This window comes from Palaemon carinicauda, chromosome 36 (assembly GCF_036898095.1).
Source record: "Palaemon carinicauda isolate YSFRI2023 chromosome 36, ASM3689809v2, whole genome shotgun sequence".
Taxonomy (NCBI): domain Eukaryota; kingdom Metazoa; phylum Arthropoda; class Malacostraca; order Decapoda; family Palaemonidae; genus Palaemon; species Palaemon carinicauda.
In genome coordinates this window covers 21,927,650-21,943,306 of record NC_090760.1, presented here as the reverse complement: position 1 = coordinate 21,943,306, position 15,657 = coordinate 21,927,650, and the positions used below count along the sequence as shown (strand labels likewise).

At 47.7% G+C, this 15,657-nt stretch overlaps 1 protein-coding gene across 1 annotated transcript in view; it reads right to left on the bottom strand.

The window, feature by feature from the left end:
* The window catches only part of LOC137628804 (CDK5 regulatory subunit-associated protein 3), a 178,340-nt gene that overhangs the window by 129,372 nt on the left and 33,311 nt on the right, over window positions 1-15,657 (bottom strand). The window contains exon 3 of the mRNA XM_068360028.1: window positions 9,363-9,463. Within this exon, the coding sequence (XP_068216129.1) occupies window positions 9,363-9,463 (101 nt within the window). The remainder of the gene's footprint in view (window positions 1-9,362; window positions 9,464-15,657) is intronic.

Here is a 15,657-nt window from a genome sequence, read left to right as displayed (position 1 = left end):
AGGAAGGGGGAGTATCCCTGGGGAGATACTGGAGAGACTGGCCTTGATGGTGAGCACGGAGTCAGCTACACCCTCGGGTAAGTGACCGCGTCAGAAACTCCTCTTTTCCTCTTCAAAGGGGTAGAGGAAGCCATGGTTCCGTGTCGTGAGTCCAGAACTATAGGCTACTCTGACGAGTGGCTGGAAAGGACAAGCTTGAATGCCTGTGTTACAGCTCTTACTAGGGCACTGAACCAAGGCTGCTGACTGACTGATGCACAGTTAGACAGATCCCCTGAAGGGAAAGGGACAGAAGGTTCCCTACGAGGAGTCACCGAAATAGGTGGGTCTGCCTTAGAGGGCAGTTTAGGGATCCTGAACCCCTCTGCTGGTGCCTGTTTCCCTTCTCCCGCAGGGCGTGCTGGAATGCGTTTGCAGGGAGGGGAATGAGGCAATGGTGACCTTTCCAGGTGTAGTTCTTGCGCCCGTGCCTGTTGGAGCACGCACAGGCGCACAGGAGAGTATTAGCGCACGGGCGAGAGCTGGCGCGCTGGCCAGTGTTGCCGCGTACATATGTCTTCGTGCGTGCGCACGGAAGAGACCTGGCGCGCGAGAGAGACCTGGCGCGCGGGAGAGACCTGGCGCGCGGGAGAGACCTGGCGCGCGGGAGAGACCTGGTGCGCGGGAGAGACCTGGCGCGCAGGTGAGCGCTGGATTGCGCGTGTTTGTTGCACGCGCGTAGGCGTGTGATGGCGCGTGTGCGCAAGAGAGTGAGGGCACGTCAGTGAGTGCTGGCGCTCAGGAGAATATTGGTGAGCAGGAACTCGTTGACACGCAGGTGAGTACTGGAGCGCGGGAGGGTGCACAGGAGAAAAATGATATTTTGATTATAAAATAAATTTTTGAATATACTTACCCGGTGAATATATAATAGCTGACGTCTCGGACGGCTCGACAGATTCCAAAAACTCGCGAGCGATCGCCGTGAAGGTTGCGGGTGTGACCACCAGCGCCGACTATCGGCCAGATACCGCATATACTTGTCAATTTCTCCAGTTCTTCTCAGTCCGCTGGGTCTCTATCGGGGAAGAAGGGAGGGCCTTTAATTTATATATTCACCGGGTAAGTATATTCAAAAATTTATTTTATAATCAAAATATCATTCTTAAATATTAAACTTAGCCGGTGAATATATAATAGCTGATTCACACCCATGGTGGTGGGTAGAGACCAGTATTAATGCAATAAAGGCGTATATGCTCATGAGTTTTTGACAATTATATCATAAAAAACCCACTTAAATATAGGTACCTGGTAAGGAAGCTGACTCTGACGATTACTCTGCCTTATTAGTCCGCTTTCCTCACGAAGCCCAGCCGTCCTCTCAGGATGCTGAAAGACTCCCAGGAGCTGTTATATCCAGGGCGACCACCCTTATAACAGGACCTCATCAATACCCTTAATCTGGGCGCTCTCAAGAAACGACATTTGACCACCCGCCAAATCAAAAAGGATGCGAAAGACTTCCTAGTCTTCCGTACAACCCAAGACAAGATTAAAAACATTTCAAGAGAAGATTAAAAGGATATTGGGATTAAGGGAATGTAGTGGTAGAACCCTCACCCACTACTGCACTCGCTGCAACGAATGGACCCAGGGTGTAGCAGTCCTCATAAAGAGTCTGGACGTCTTTTAAGTAAAATGAAGCGAACACCGACTTGCTCCTCCAAAAGGTCGCGTCATTAATACTTCGCAGAGACCTGTTTTGCTTAAAAGCCACCGAAGTTGCTATCGCTCTCACTTCGTGCGTCTTGACCTTAAGCAAATAACGATCTTTCTCATTTAAATGAGAATGTGCCTCCCGGATTAAAAATCTAATAAAGTACGATAAAGCATTTTTAGACATGGGCAATGAGGGCTTCTTAACGGAGCACCATAAGGCCTCAGAACTACCTCGTAATGGTTTAGTACGAGCCAAATAAAACTTAAGAGCTCTAACTGGGCACAGTACTCTTTCAGCCTCGTTGCCTACGATTTCTGACAGACAAGGTATATCAAAAGATTTAGGCCAAGGACGAGAAGGCAGTTCATTCTTGGCCAAAAAACCAAGTTGAAGCGAACATGTGGCTTTATTTGTAGAGAAGCCGATGTTCTTACTAAAGGCATGGATCTCACTGACCCTTTTAGCCGAAGCCAAGCACACCAAAAAAAGCGTCTTGAGGGTGAGATCCTTCAGGGAGGCTGAATGCAATGGCTCAAACCTGTCGGACATTAGGAACCTTAGGACCACGTCTAAGTTCCAAGCAGGAGTTGACATACGACGCTCCTTAGAGGTCTCGAAGGACTTAAGGAGATCTTGGAGATCTTTATTATTTGACAGATCTAAGCCTCTATGTCTGAACACAGACGCCAACATGCTCCTGTAGCCCTTAATAGTGGGAGCAGAGAGGGAGCGAACATTTCTCAGATGCAGGAGAAAGTCTGCAATTTGGGCTACAGAGGTACTGGAAGAGGAAATAGAGGATGATTTGCACCACTCTCTAAAGACCTCCCACTTCGACTGGTAGACCTTGATAGTAGATGATCTCCTAGCCCTCGCGATCGCTCTGGCTGCCTCCTTCGAAAATCCTCGAGCTCTTGAGAGTCTTTCGATAGTCTGAAGGCAGTCAGACGAAGCGCGGGGAGGCTTTGATGAAGACTCCTTACGTAGGGCTGCCGTAAGAGATCCATCCTTAAAGGTAGACTCCTTGGAACGTCTACCAGCCATTGAAGTAGCTCTGTGAACCACTCTCTCGCGGGCCAGAGGGGAGCAACCAACGTCAACCTTGTCCCTTCGTGAGAGGCGAACTTCTGCAGAACCTTGTTGATGATCTTGAACGGCGGAAATGCGTAAGTGTCCATGTGAGACCAGTCCAGCAGAAAGGCATCTATGTGGGCCGCCCCTGGATCTGGGACTGGAGAGCAATAGGTCGGGAGCCTTTTGGTCAATGAGGTCGCAAAGAGGTCTATGGTGGGCTGACCCCAAGTCATCCAAAGACTCTTGCACACGTCCTTGTGGAGGGTCCATTCTGTAGGGATCACCTGACCTCTCCGACTGAGACAGTCCGCCAAGACGTTCAATTTTCCCTGGACGAACCTCGTCAACAGTGGGATGCCTCGATCTTTTGACCAGATGAGGAGGTCCCTTGCGATGACGAACAGTGTGTGGGAGTGAGTGCATCCTTGCTTGGAGATGTACGCCAAGGCTGTGGTGTTGTCCGCATTCACTTCTACCACTTTGTTTCGGAGAAGACTCTTGAAACTCGTCAAGGCCAAGTGAACAGCCAACAGCTCCTTGCAGTTGATGTGAAGGCTCCTCTGATCCGACGTCCAAAGACCCGAACATTCCAGACCGTCCAGAGTCGCTCCCCAATCCAAATCCGACGCGTCTGAAAATAACACGTGGTTTGGGTTCTTGACCGCCAGGGACAGACCCTCTCGAAGGCCTATATTGCTGTCCCACCAGTTCAGGCACGTCTTTACTGGTTCGGAGATCGGGATTGAGACAGCTTCCAAAGTCTTGTTCTTGTCCCAATGGGAGTCTAGATGGAACTGGAGAGGGCGAAGGTGAAGTCTCCCTAGAGAGATAAATTGTTCCAGGGATCACAGCGTCCCTAGGAGGCTCATCCAACTTCTCACAGAGCAACGGTCTTTTCTCAGCATGAGGCGGACTTTGAGCAAGGCTTGATCTATCCTGGTGGCAGACGGAAAAGCCCGAAAAGCTAGACTGCGAATCTCCATCCCCAAATAGAGAATCGTTTGGGAGGGAGTCAGCTGAGACTTCTCTAAGTTCACCAACAGTCCCAACTCCTTAGCAAGATCCAACGTCCATTGAAGGTCCTGCAGACAGCGATGACGGGACGACGCTCTGAGCAGCCAGTCGTCCAGGTACAGGGAGGCTCGAATCCCCGATAAATGAAGAAATTTTGCCACATTTCTCATGAGCCTCGTAAAAACAAGAGGAGCAGGGCTGAGGCCGAAGCACAGTGCTCGGAATTGGTACACCACATTCCTGTATACAAACCTCAGATACGGTTGAGAATCCGGGTGTATAGGAATGTGGAAGTACGCATCCTGCAGGTCGAGAGAGACCATCCAGTCTCCCTCTCTGACCGCTGCTAGGACGGACTTCGTGGTCTCCATCGTAAATTTTGTTTTGACAACAAAAACGTTGAGCGCACTGACATCCAGCACCGGCCTCCAACCTCCTTTATGCTTTGGGACTAGGAAGAGACGGTTGTAAAATCCCGGTGATTGAAGGTCCGAGACTTTCACCACCGCTCCCTTCTCTAGCAACTGAGACACCTGCAGTTGTAGTGCCTGTCTCCTTGACTCCTCTCGATACCTGGGAGAGAGGTCTATAGGAACTTTTACCAGAGGAGGTCTCCGTACAAAAGGTATTTTGTACCCCTCCTTTAGCAACAACACAGACTTTCGGTCTGCACCCCTCTTCTCCCAGGCTTGCCAGAAGTTGTTCAGTCTGGCCCCTACCGCTGTCTGAGGACGTGGGCAGTCAGACTCTGCCACGGGAGGACTTGGATCCTCTCCTCTTGCCTCTTTTACTGTCGGCACGAGCGCCTCCCTTACCGGGGGCTCTGCCACGAAAGGGCGGGATAAACCTCGTTGCTGGAGTATCGAGCTTGGGTCTTACGACATAAGATGATGAAGGAGCAGCCTTGCGCGCCGACGTAGCCATCAGGTCGTGGGTATCCTTCTGCACCAGAGAAGCTGCAATATCCTTAATCAACTGCTGAGGAAACAAGGCAGATGACAACGGGGCAAAGAGAAGCTCTGACCTTTGGCAGGGAGTTACTCCTGCCGAAAGGAACGAGCAAAGAGTCTCCCTCTTCTTAAGGACTCCTGCCGTAAAGGTAGCAGCGAGCTCATTAGAGCCATCACGGATAGCTTTGTCCATGCAGGACATAATTAGCACGGATACATCACGGTCGGCCGAAGAGATCTTCCTGCTCAAGGCTCCCAGCGACCAATCCAAGAAGTTAAAAACTTCGAAGGCCCTGTAAACCCCTTTGAGGAGATGATCAAGGTCGGAAGAGGACCAGCAAACTTTAGAGCGTCTCATGGCCAGGCGACGGGGAGAGTCTACGAGGCTTGAGAAGTCTCCCTGGGCAGAGGCAGGAACTCCCAAGCCGAGAACTTCTCCCGTGTCATACCAGACGCTCGCTCTAGAAGCCAGTTTAAAAGGGGGGTAAGCAAAGGCTGTCTTCCCCAAACTCCTCCTGGTGATCAACCAATCGCCTAGTAAACGCAAAGCTCTCTTAGAAGAGCGAGAGAGCACTAGCTTAGTAAACGAAGGCGTCGAAGTAGCTAGGCCTAGCGTAAACTCTGACGGAGGCGAACGAGGAGCAGCAGTTACAAAATGGTCAGGAAACAGTTCCTTAAAAATCAGCATGATCTTTTTAAAATCCAGAGAGGGCTGAGCAGCTTTAGGCTCCTCTCCGTCTGACAAAGTCCCCAAAGGAATATCAGTTGGAAGGGGATCAGCGACTTCCTCATCCGACGGAACCTCGTCCGACAACTGCCGAGTCTCATGATACGGAGAGACATGCCGAGGAGGCAACGCTTGACAGGCAATGTCAACAAGCAAAGGAGCAGCAGTAGCAGAAGAGGAAGCGACGTCACGCCGCTGCTGAAAGCACTGAAAGTCCTGTGACTGACCAACAACAACAGCTGAAGTTGATTGACGCTCGACGTCACGTCGGACCTGCATTGACTGCAGAGTCTGAGCAGGCAAAACAACCTCCGACTGCGGTGACTGACGCTCAACGTCACGTCGAGGCAACGGAGCCGGTTGGCGAACGTCAGTGCGGGGCTGCGGCGGCAGCAGCTGAACGTCAGTCCGAGACTGCAGCAAGGAAGGATCCATGTCACGTGACTGACGTGAAAGACTAGGCACACGACTAGCATCGCGTTTCAAGGTACTAGAAACGTCAGCACTAACGTCAAACGGACGAGTGAATACTCGTTTGGGCGGCTGAAGGCCAGAGTCACGTTCAGCGCACTGGCGACTCGAAAGCAAAGGATCATCGCGAACCTGCTCAAAGTCATACTCTTCCATAAGGGAGGCAAGCTTAGACTGCATGTCCCGCAGGACAACCCACTTCGGATCAACGGGAGTCGGAACGGGCCGTCACGTCGGTAACGTCTGCGTTGGCAAAACATTGCCTCTACCGCGACCCTCGGACCCCGTGTTACGCTTGCGCTTAATAGGCGAACAGTCATCCGACGACTGCAAAAGGTCAGAGCTGCCCCAATGGCTACAGCCAGGACGCTGGACCTGTCCTGAAGGGACTGACTTTCGCTTCAAGGGTCTAGAAACCTTGCGCCAAGGTTTCTAGTGCGATAAGTCTTCGGAGGACAAGGAGAACATAGTCTCACCCGTCTTATGGTAAGGGCGATCTTGACGAGAAACGTCCGATACCAAAGAGGGAACGTCTGTACGTTGGTTTACGCCTCTCGCCCCCTTAAGTCCTACGACATTACTTCTCCCTGGTGCAGGGGAGCCTGAAAGAGGTCTCGGACTAGGGGAGCGACAAGCACGAACAGACGAACCCTCGGTCGCAACACTAAACACACTTTGCGCACTTATCACTTTATCACTACGATTTTCTGTTTTACCACTCTGACACTTCAACAACTTAACATCTGACATGAGTTGGTTACGGTCCGATGCTAAGGACTCAACTTTTTCGCCTAAAGCTTGAATCGCTAGAAACATATCCCGCATGGACAGTTCATGAGTGCTAGTAGGGGGTTCAGGAACAACTACTACAGGGGAAGGATTAGGTTCAGGGGCATGGGAGGAGGAAAATTCCAAAGATCTAGAGGAGCTTCTCCTCACCCTATCTCTCTCAAGCTTACGAGTATATTTGTCATACTCAAGCCAGTCGAATTCCGACAAGACCACGCACTCCTCACACCGATCTCCTAATTGGCAGGATTTACCCCGGCAATTAGAACAAACGGTATGTGGGTCGATAGAGGCCTTGGGAAGACGTTTGTTGCAATCCCTCGCACACTTGTGATATACAGGAGAAGGGTCAGCCATTTTGAACAATCAGAGAAAATCCAAGTCAAAACCAAATTCATCAACAATAAACACCAGCCAAAAAAAGGGTTTCAAGAGTTTAATTGAAGAAAAAACACTCGTCACAGCGAAAGCCAAAAAACAACCAAAATAAAGTACTTCACCAAATCGGTCGAAAACTCAAGGTCATAAGCGAGCGGAACCAACTTGTCGACAAGACCGACAGAGAAGAACTGGAGAAATTGACAAGTATATGCGGTATCTGGCCGATAGTCGGCGCTGGTGGTCACACCCGCAACCTTCACGGCGATCGCTCGCGAGTTTTTGGAATCAGCTATTATATATTCACCGGCTAAGTTTAATATTTAAAATTGGCGTGCAGGAGAGTGCTGGCGCGCAGGAGAGTGCTGGCGCGAAGGTGAGTGTTGGCGCGTAGGTGAGAGTTGGCGCGCAGGAGAGCGCTGGCACGTAGGAGATCGTGGGCGTGTAGAAGATTGCTGACGCGCAGGAGATCGTGGGCGCGCAGGAGAGTGCAAGCGCGCAGAAGTGCGCTGGAGCGTGGGCGACCCTGGGCGTGTGAGCGTAGGCGGGTCGCCCACGCTCCAGCGCTCCAGCGTGGGCGCGCAGGAGAGTGCTGACGCGCAAGACAGCATTGGCGCGTAGGCGCACGATGTTGCTGCCGTCTATGAGGGTGAGCAGGTGAAGGGGCGAGCCGAAGCGCTGTAGAGCATTGATGTCCTGTAGGTTGGCGAGCTGCAGGGCGATGGCGCGCAGCTGCGCACTTTGGTAGAGCCTCAAGAGGCTTTACAGGTGACAGGAACAGTGATGGAAGGTCGATAGGTCTGAAGGGTGGATGGTCAGGAACTGGGATGTGCTCTTTGTAAGGGCGAGCATCCACCAATGGGGATCGCGAACGATCCGCAGAGAGGTCCAGGACCAAAGTCATTGGACTAGTAGTAGATGCAGTGATGGTCGAAGGTCATATGACTGCGGCGGAGGCTCCTCTGCAGGGGACGGCTGCGACAATAAAGCAGACGAACCAAAGAGGCGGCTCTTCACCAATGGTGAAGGGAGACCTCTAAGGCAAAGTGGAGGGCGAGCTTTCCGACGATGGCACCCTATGGAGGCCGTTGGATTAGCAAGCTGACCGTGCGCCGCAGCAGTCCTCCGAAGAGGAGTCTCTATGAGTGAACTCCCCTCAGGGAGAGAAACACTCTCAGGAGAGACAAACGTTGTACTTAGTTCCCCCTCGAAGGATGTTCAGGAACGGGGGAAACTAAGTCGGCAGCAACCGCTGGAGAGTCTGGAGGAGCAGAAGAGTCGGATGACATTAATGTGACACCTCTGATACTACAACGTCGACGAGGGCCAGAGGATCTACCTCTAACGGCGACGATGACTGCTGAACAGAAGCACCCATACAGATGATCTGCAGCAAAGCTTCCTTGGAGGGGGGACCCGTGAGCCCCAAGGAAGACCAAATCTGCAACCAAGGGGTAAGTGACAAGGCCTCACCCGGGGGGAGAGGTGGGGCCGCTTCGCTAGGGGAAGCAACACCATCTCTCGAGGACCGGGGTTGGCCGACATTAACTTGGTCTACGCTACTACTCGACACTCTCGTAAGAGGCCAAACGAGTAGGAGCTTCGGAGGAGGGTCGGGAGACGGAAGAAGAGGCCTTGGGATTTCCTCCCTTCGAAGGAACCTTCGAAGAAGAAATATCCCGCTTGGACTTCTTCTTCCACCGTAGCCCAAACCTCTCCCACTGGGAGGAAGACCACTCCCTACACTCATTACACTTATTTACACTATCACACCGTTGACCTCTGCATATAGGACAAAGGGTGTGAAGATTTGTCTCCACCGTCGACATAAACGTTCCACAAGGGCGGCCGGAGAGTCCAGAGCAGGTGCGCATGGTCGCAGAAGTCAACTTCAGAAACACACACTAGAGAAAAGAAAAAGCAAAAAGACATTAATGGCTGCCAATATACGGCGAGGGTGAAGAGCGGCAACGTCCGTTCACCAACTGAGCCAAAAGCAAAGTGAGATCAATCACAGGTGTGTGAGGGGCGGAATGGTAGCAAGCTAACCTCCCCTACCGCAACTAACAAGTGGTATGGGTAGTTAACCCTCGCTAAATTTTAATGGCTCGTCATTTCAGCTACGCCGAAAGTAATACCCCTATTAAATAGTGTGGTTTGCATTCCATTTACGGAACAAAATGGCTATTAATCCTAATTTAAACATTCATGTAAAAAGTAGAAATTCCTTTCTAAAACAAGGATAACAGTGACTCACCTTCATACGCTGGGACCCATACCAGCCTAATATATTCCTACTGTCCTTCTCTGTCTCCTTTAAAATTTCTATTATTTTTAGGCAATGGAAATAGTTGATATCTGCAGGAAAAATATAAGCAATTAGGGCTCCAGTAAGAGAGACGTTATTTTTAATGCAAAATTTTTCTTCCTAGACAACAGTAAACATACTATGTAGGTACTTCACCCTTAAGTCAAATACCTTGCTACCATTTAACCTTAATAAATTGTTATCCTAGTGGAATGGAGAGGGCTACTTTATTACAATAATTGATATTCTATTATCATAACTAAATTAAAGGGGTTATAAAGATCAATAATTAGCAACTGCACTGTAATTGTTCAGTGGCTACTCTCCTCTTGATAAAGGTAGAAGAGACTCTTTAGCTATGGTAAGCACCTCTTCTAGGAGGACACCAGAAAATCAAACCATTGTTCTCTAGGCTTGGGTAATGCCATAGCCTCTGTACCATGGTCTTCCACTGTCTTGGGGTAGAGTTCTCTTGCTTAAGGGTACACTCAGGTACACTGTTTCATCTTATTTCTATTCCTTTTGTTTTGTTTTTTAAGTGTTTATAGTTTATATATGAAACATTTATTCTAATGTTACTATTCATAAAATATTTCATTTTAATTGTTAACTATTTCTCATGTAGTTTATTTATTTCCTTATTTCCCTTTCTCACTAGGCTATTTTCCTTGTTGGAGCCCTTGGGCTTATAGCATCTTGCTTTTCCAACTAGGGTTGTAGCTTAGCAAGTAGTAGTAATAATAATAATAATAATAATAATAATAATAATAATAATAATAATAATAATAATAATAATAATAATAATAATAATAATACTGTATGAAAAATTTGAAGATAATATTTATTTTTCCCTAACTAAAACAAACCTGGAGTTATTTATGTGGATATTCTTTCAGGGGCAGCTGGAGGTACCCATTAGAGTTTAATTGGGAGGTGGTAATCCTGCCTTTCAGTGGCAGCTGGAGGTACCCATTAGACTTTAATTGGGAGGTGGCAATCCTGCCTTTCAGGGGCAGCTGGAGGTACCCATTAGACTTTAATTGGGAGGTGGCAATCCTGCCTTTCAGGGGCAGCTGGAGGTACCCATTAGACTTTAATTGGGAGGTGGTAATCCTGCCTTTCAGTGGCAGCTGGAGGTACCCATTAGACTTTAATTGGGAGGTGGCAATCCTGCCTTTCAGGGGCAGCTGGAGGTACCCATTAGAGTTTAATTGGGAGGTGGTAATCCTGCCTTTCAGTGGCAGCTGGAGGTACCCATTAGACTTTAATTGGGAGGTGGCAATCCTGCCTTTCAGGGGCAGCTGGAGGTACCCATTAGACTTTAATTGGGAGGTGGCAATCCTGCCTTTCAGGGGCAGCTGGAGGTACCCATTAGAGTTTAATTGGGAGGTGGTAATCCTGCCTTTCAGTGGCAGCTGGAGGTACCCATTAGACTTTAATTGGGAGGTGGCAATCCTGCCTTTCAGGGGCAGCTGGAGGTACCCATTAGACTTTAATTGGGAGGTGGCAATCCTGCCTTTCAGGGGCAGCTGGAGGTACCCATTAGACTTTAATTGGGAGGTGGCAATCCTGCCTTTCAGGGGCAGCTGGAGGTACCCATTAGACTTTAATTGGGAGGTGGCAATCCTGCCTTTCAGGGGCAGCTGGAGGTACCCATTAGACTTTAATTGGGAGGTGGCAATCCTGCCTTTCAGGGGCAGCTGGAGGTACCCATTAGACTTTAATTGGGAGGTGGCAATGCTGCCTAACCGCTTAAGCGGGTAGGCTGAGGGTGGCTGGGGGGTACACAGCCGCCTCTATATATACTCTCACAGCAGTGAGAGAGGTCACTTTTTACTGCTGGCAGGACTTCTGGGGGACAGGTGATGGTGGGCCAATTTATATAAATAACTCCAGATTTGTATTAGTTAGGGAAAAATACAAATTATCTCCGTATTTCTCATTTGTTCCCACACTAACAAACCTTCCGTTATTTATGTGGATAACCCACTCTTAGGTAGGTGGAAGTCCTAGATCTGGCATGGACACTGACTCGGTTTTACCTAGTACAGTATATGACTATGGTCTAAGGAAAACTTTAACACCTCGCTGAAATATACAAAGTGAGTATACTCACGGCCTGTGCAATGTAGTAAAATGACAAATTCGTAGATAATTTGTATTTTCCTAACTATACAAACCTTAGCTATTTAATAGGGGTATTACTATCGGCGTAGCTGAAATGACAAGCCATTAATTTTTAACGAGGGTTAACTACCCACACCCCCGCTAACTCGCTAGTTAGCGGGGGTAAGGAGGGTAGTTTGCTACCGCTCCCTCTCACACACCTGTGATTGAGCTCACTTTGCTTGGAGGTAGGACTTCAAGGGGGATAGGGCTGGCGGGCAAGTTTGGTTAAATAGCTAAGGTTTGTATAGTTAGGAAAAATACAAATTATCTACGTATTTGTCATTTGTTCCGTAACTGGAATACAAACCACGCTATTTAATAGGGGAGACTCACCCATTAAGAAGGGTGGAAGTCCCAGCCAATCTGGCTTTTTGGCTTTACCCGGGGGCTACTTATCTGAGTGTGTTAGCACTCAAGAAATAAGGAGCTCCTTCACCTCGCTAAAACCTTGCTACGCAAGGTTCGCGGCCTACACAAGCTGTGTGTGAAGATATGTAGAAATGTGACTCGTCCTAGAAAGATTCCAAATTTCTTTAGATGGAAAAATGTAAACTAGGACTTTCCCAATACCACCTCGTCAGGGTATGGGGACGCAACAGTATTAATCTTAATACTAGGTACACAAGGGAGCATGGTTTACCTGCAGTGGTTTGAGGTCAGCTATGCAGAGAACTCAGGATGCTGCTTTCCCCACGAGAGGGGAGAATGAAGAAAAGAATAAGGGCCAGTCAAACCTTTTCATTCATGCAGACTAAAACCAGGTAACTATGCCCTCAACCTTCTACTACTTGTACAATAAGGAGCTTGAGGTTTTTAAACCAGCTGTTGTGCAGCCACCACAGGATCGATAGAAAAAGTATCAAGTCTCCAGTGGGTCACGTCTTGCAGGTAGTGGGATGTGAACGTGTTTTGACGTTCCCTCACCCCAGCTTGAAGAACTTGCATCACTGAATAATTTCTTTTGAAGGCCAGGGACGTAGCTATGCCCCTGACATCATGTGCTCTAGGGCGACGTGACGGAGGAGGATCTGGATTCAGTGCAAGGTCAATGACCCTGCGAATCCATGCTGAGATGGTGTTCTTGGTGACCCTCCTCTTGGTCCTTCCTGTGCTGACGAATAGTGCAGGCACAAGGGGACGGGCTGCGGCTGTTCTCTTGAGGTACAGCCTCAAACTCCTTACTGGGCATAGTAAGAGATGGTCTGGGTCATCTGTTACAGTAAAGAGACTAGAAATCCAGAAGGAGTCGAATCGAGGATCCGCTACTTCCGGGTTCTGAGTCTTAGCAATAAACTCAGGGACGAAGCTAAACGTTACCTCTCCCTATCCCCTTGAATGGTCGATGTCGTATGAGAGACCATGAAGTTCGCTGACTCGCTTGGCCGAGGCGAAAGCCAGCAGGAACACTGTCTTCCAAGTCAGGTGGCGATCTGTTGCCTGGTGTAATGGTTCATAGGGAGGTCTCTTTAAGAAACCTGAGAACTCGAACCATGTTGCAATATATAAGGGTTTGTGTCTGAGAAAACTTTAATGGTTTCTGTGTATGAAACATATTTGATTTTGATAGATCCCTCAAGCCTCTCATTAAAAAATGTCTTAATCTGTTATTATTCCTTTCCAGGTATTAACAGCAGCCCCTACACTCAGTATGGAGTGTAAGGGAGAGAGAATTAGGGTATTCTCCAGAGAGATTAGAGTAATGCCTGTTGCTAGTGTGTAGTGGTCTGTTTAACTGTTATAACTGAAGGTCTGCAATGACTCATGGATGCCTTCATCGTCAGACTGATAAGGGCTAACTTGGAAAAGAGATTGGGATGATAGGGAATCCTGCCGATTGGAGATCTGAGACTCCTGCTGAAAATAAAAAAGCTTTATGGTGACTGAGTTTTCCATATTCATGATATCAGTGAGATGAGGGACAAGAATTAAATTATGGTATGTTAGAGTCCTGCGATCAAGGGAAAAACGGTATTGAGGTGTTGTATTAAGTAAAGTCCAATATTCTTCATACTTTCCCATCAATGTGATGTCAACACTTCTGAAAGCTTACAGAAACTTTAGTGTAAGAATAAATTGTGTGATGTGATTGTAAGCAATGAGAGAAGACAGACACTGGCCCTCAGCTGTATTTTGGCATGCCATTCTTCAGTTTTAGCAGCCGTTCTTCAAAGCAGATTTGACGGCAGAGCATGACTGGTCAATATTATGGCCATTGATTATTAACATTGGGGAAGTTTTCAGTAAAGAATTCGGGCATTGAGGGTTCTACAGTCATGTTTTGTTAGGATTTTAATGTTCCATTTTGTAACTGTAGTGGTATATCTTGCATGTAGCTAGTATTTTTTCTCTTGCTGGTACAATATGCAAAAGGGATGTTAATTTTGCCTTTGATTATTCTAATTGATATACAGTAATATTATTCCTAACAGTTTTTTCAAATAAATATTTTTTTGTTTTTATGAATACAGCATATCATTCCAGTTCCTTACACCAATGTGCCCCCCTTCCCCAGCCACTGTTTTTTAAGCTCTCATAAGTACAGTATTATTATTATTATTATTATTATTATTACTATCCAAGCTACAACCCTAATTGGAAAAGCAAGATGCTATAAGCCCAGGGGCTCCAATAGGGAAAAATAGCCCAGTGAGGAAAGGAAATAAGGAAATAAATAACTGAAGAGAACAATTCAACAATAAATCATTCTAAAAAAAAGTAATGTCAAAAGAGATATATCATATATAAACTATTAACAACGTCAACAACAAATATGTCATATATAAACTATAAAAAGACTCATGTCCGCCTGGTCAACAAAAAAGCATTTGCTCCAACTTTGAAATTTTGAAGTTCTACTGATTCAACAACCCGATTAGGAAGATCATTCCACAACTTGGTAACAGCTGGAATAAAACTTCTAGAGTACTGCGTAGTATTGAGTCTTATGATGGAGAAGGCCTGGCTATTAGAATTCTTTCCTCCCACACTGTGTTCCGTTATTAATTAATAAATGTTCCCTTTCACCTGATGTTCTTATACTTTTACTTATAATCCAGCTAGCCCAATGAAAGGTATGATAAAAAGCAAGATTCTAGCTGGGTCCCCTTGCCCAGTATAAATCAAGGGGTGGTGCCCAGAGCTCCGTTCTCTTAACCTGTTACTTAGGTTTTTTGGGTATTCCACCGTTGTACTGTATATTTGTTGTGTAGAGAACATCGGGTTGTGGTCGGCATTCGGACACTAGGTAGTTCGGGTGCTACCTCTGGCCACAGTCCGCAAACCACTACAACGTTCCATGGGGGAGGTCTCACTTCTGACTGGGGGCAGATAAGTTCATAACTCCGTATGAGTAGAAAAGTTCTAGCGATGAAGAAATGTCCATTCCTTTCAGTCTAAAGGCGAGGCTTAAGGCTGAGCAATAGCCTTTTACTGCCAAGACTGATAGGCGCATTTCTTCACGCAAATACACGAGGAACTCCGCTATTGCTGGAATAGTGGCATCGAGTGGAGAGATACCCCTTCCATGACACCAACCACAGAAAACTTTCCACTTTGCCTGGTAGACTGCTGCTGATGATTTTCGTAGATGTCAAGACATCCTAATCGTAACTTGTTACGAAAATCCTCTCTCAGAGAGGAGATGCTGGATAGTCTCCAAGCATGAAGTCGTAGCGAAGTTACGGCTTTGTGGAAGATGTTGGCGTGTGGTTGTTTGAGTAGATTGTGTCATGGAGGGAGTTCCCTTGGTGGCTCCGTTAGGAGTTGCAAAAGGTTTGGGAATCATTCTGCGTGATGCCATAGCAGAGCTATGAGGGTCATTGAAAGATTGATCGATGTTCTGGTCTTTTTGAGTACCCTCCTCATCAGACAGAACGGGGGAAAGGTGTAAACGTCAATGTTGTCCCACCGTTGTTGAAATGCATCTTGCCAGAGAGCCTTGGGGTCTGGGGCTGGAGAACAGTACAGCGGGAGCCTGAAGTTCAGGGCCGTTGCGAAGAGGTCCACAGTCGGAGAACCCCACAAAGTCAGGACTTTGTTGGCTACTAGATGATCCATTGTCGGCGAGCACATTACT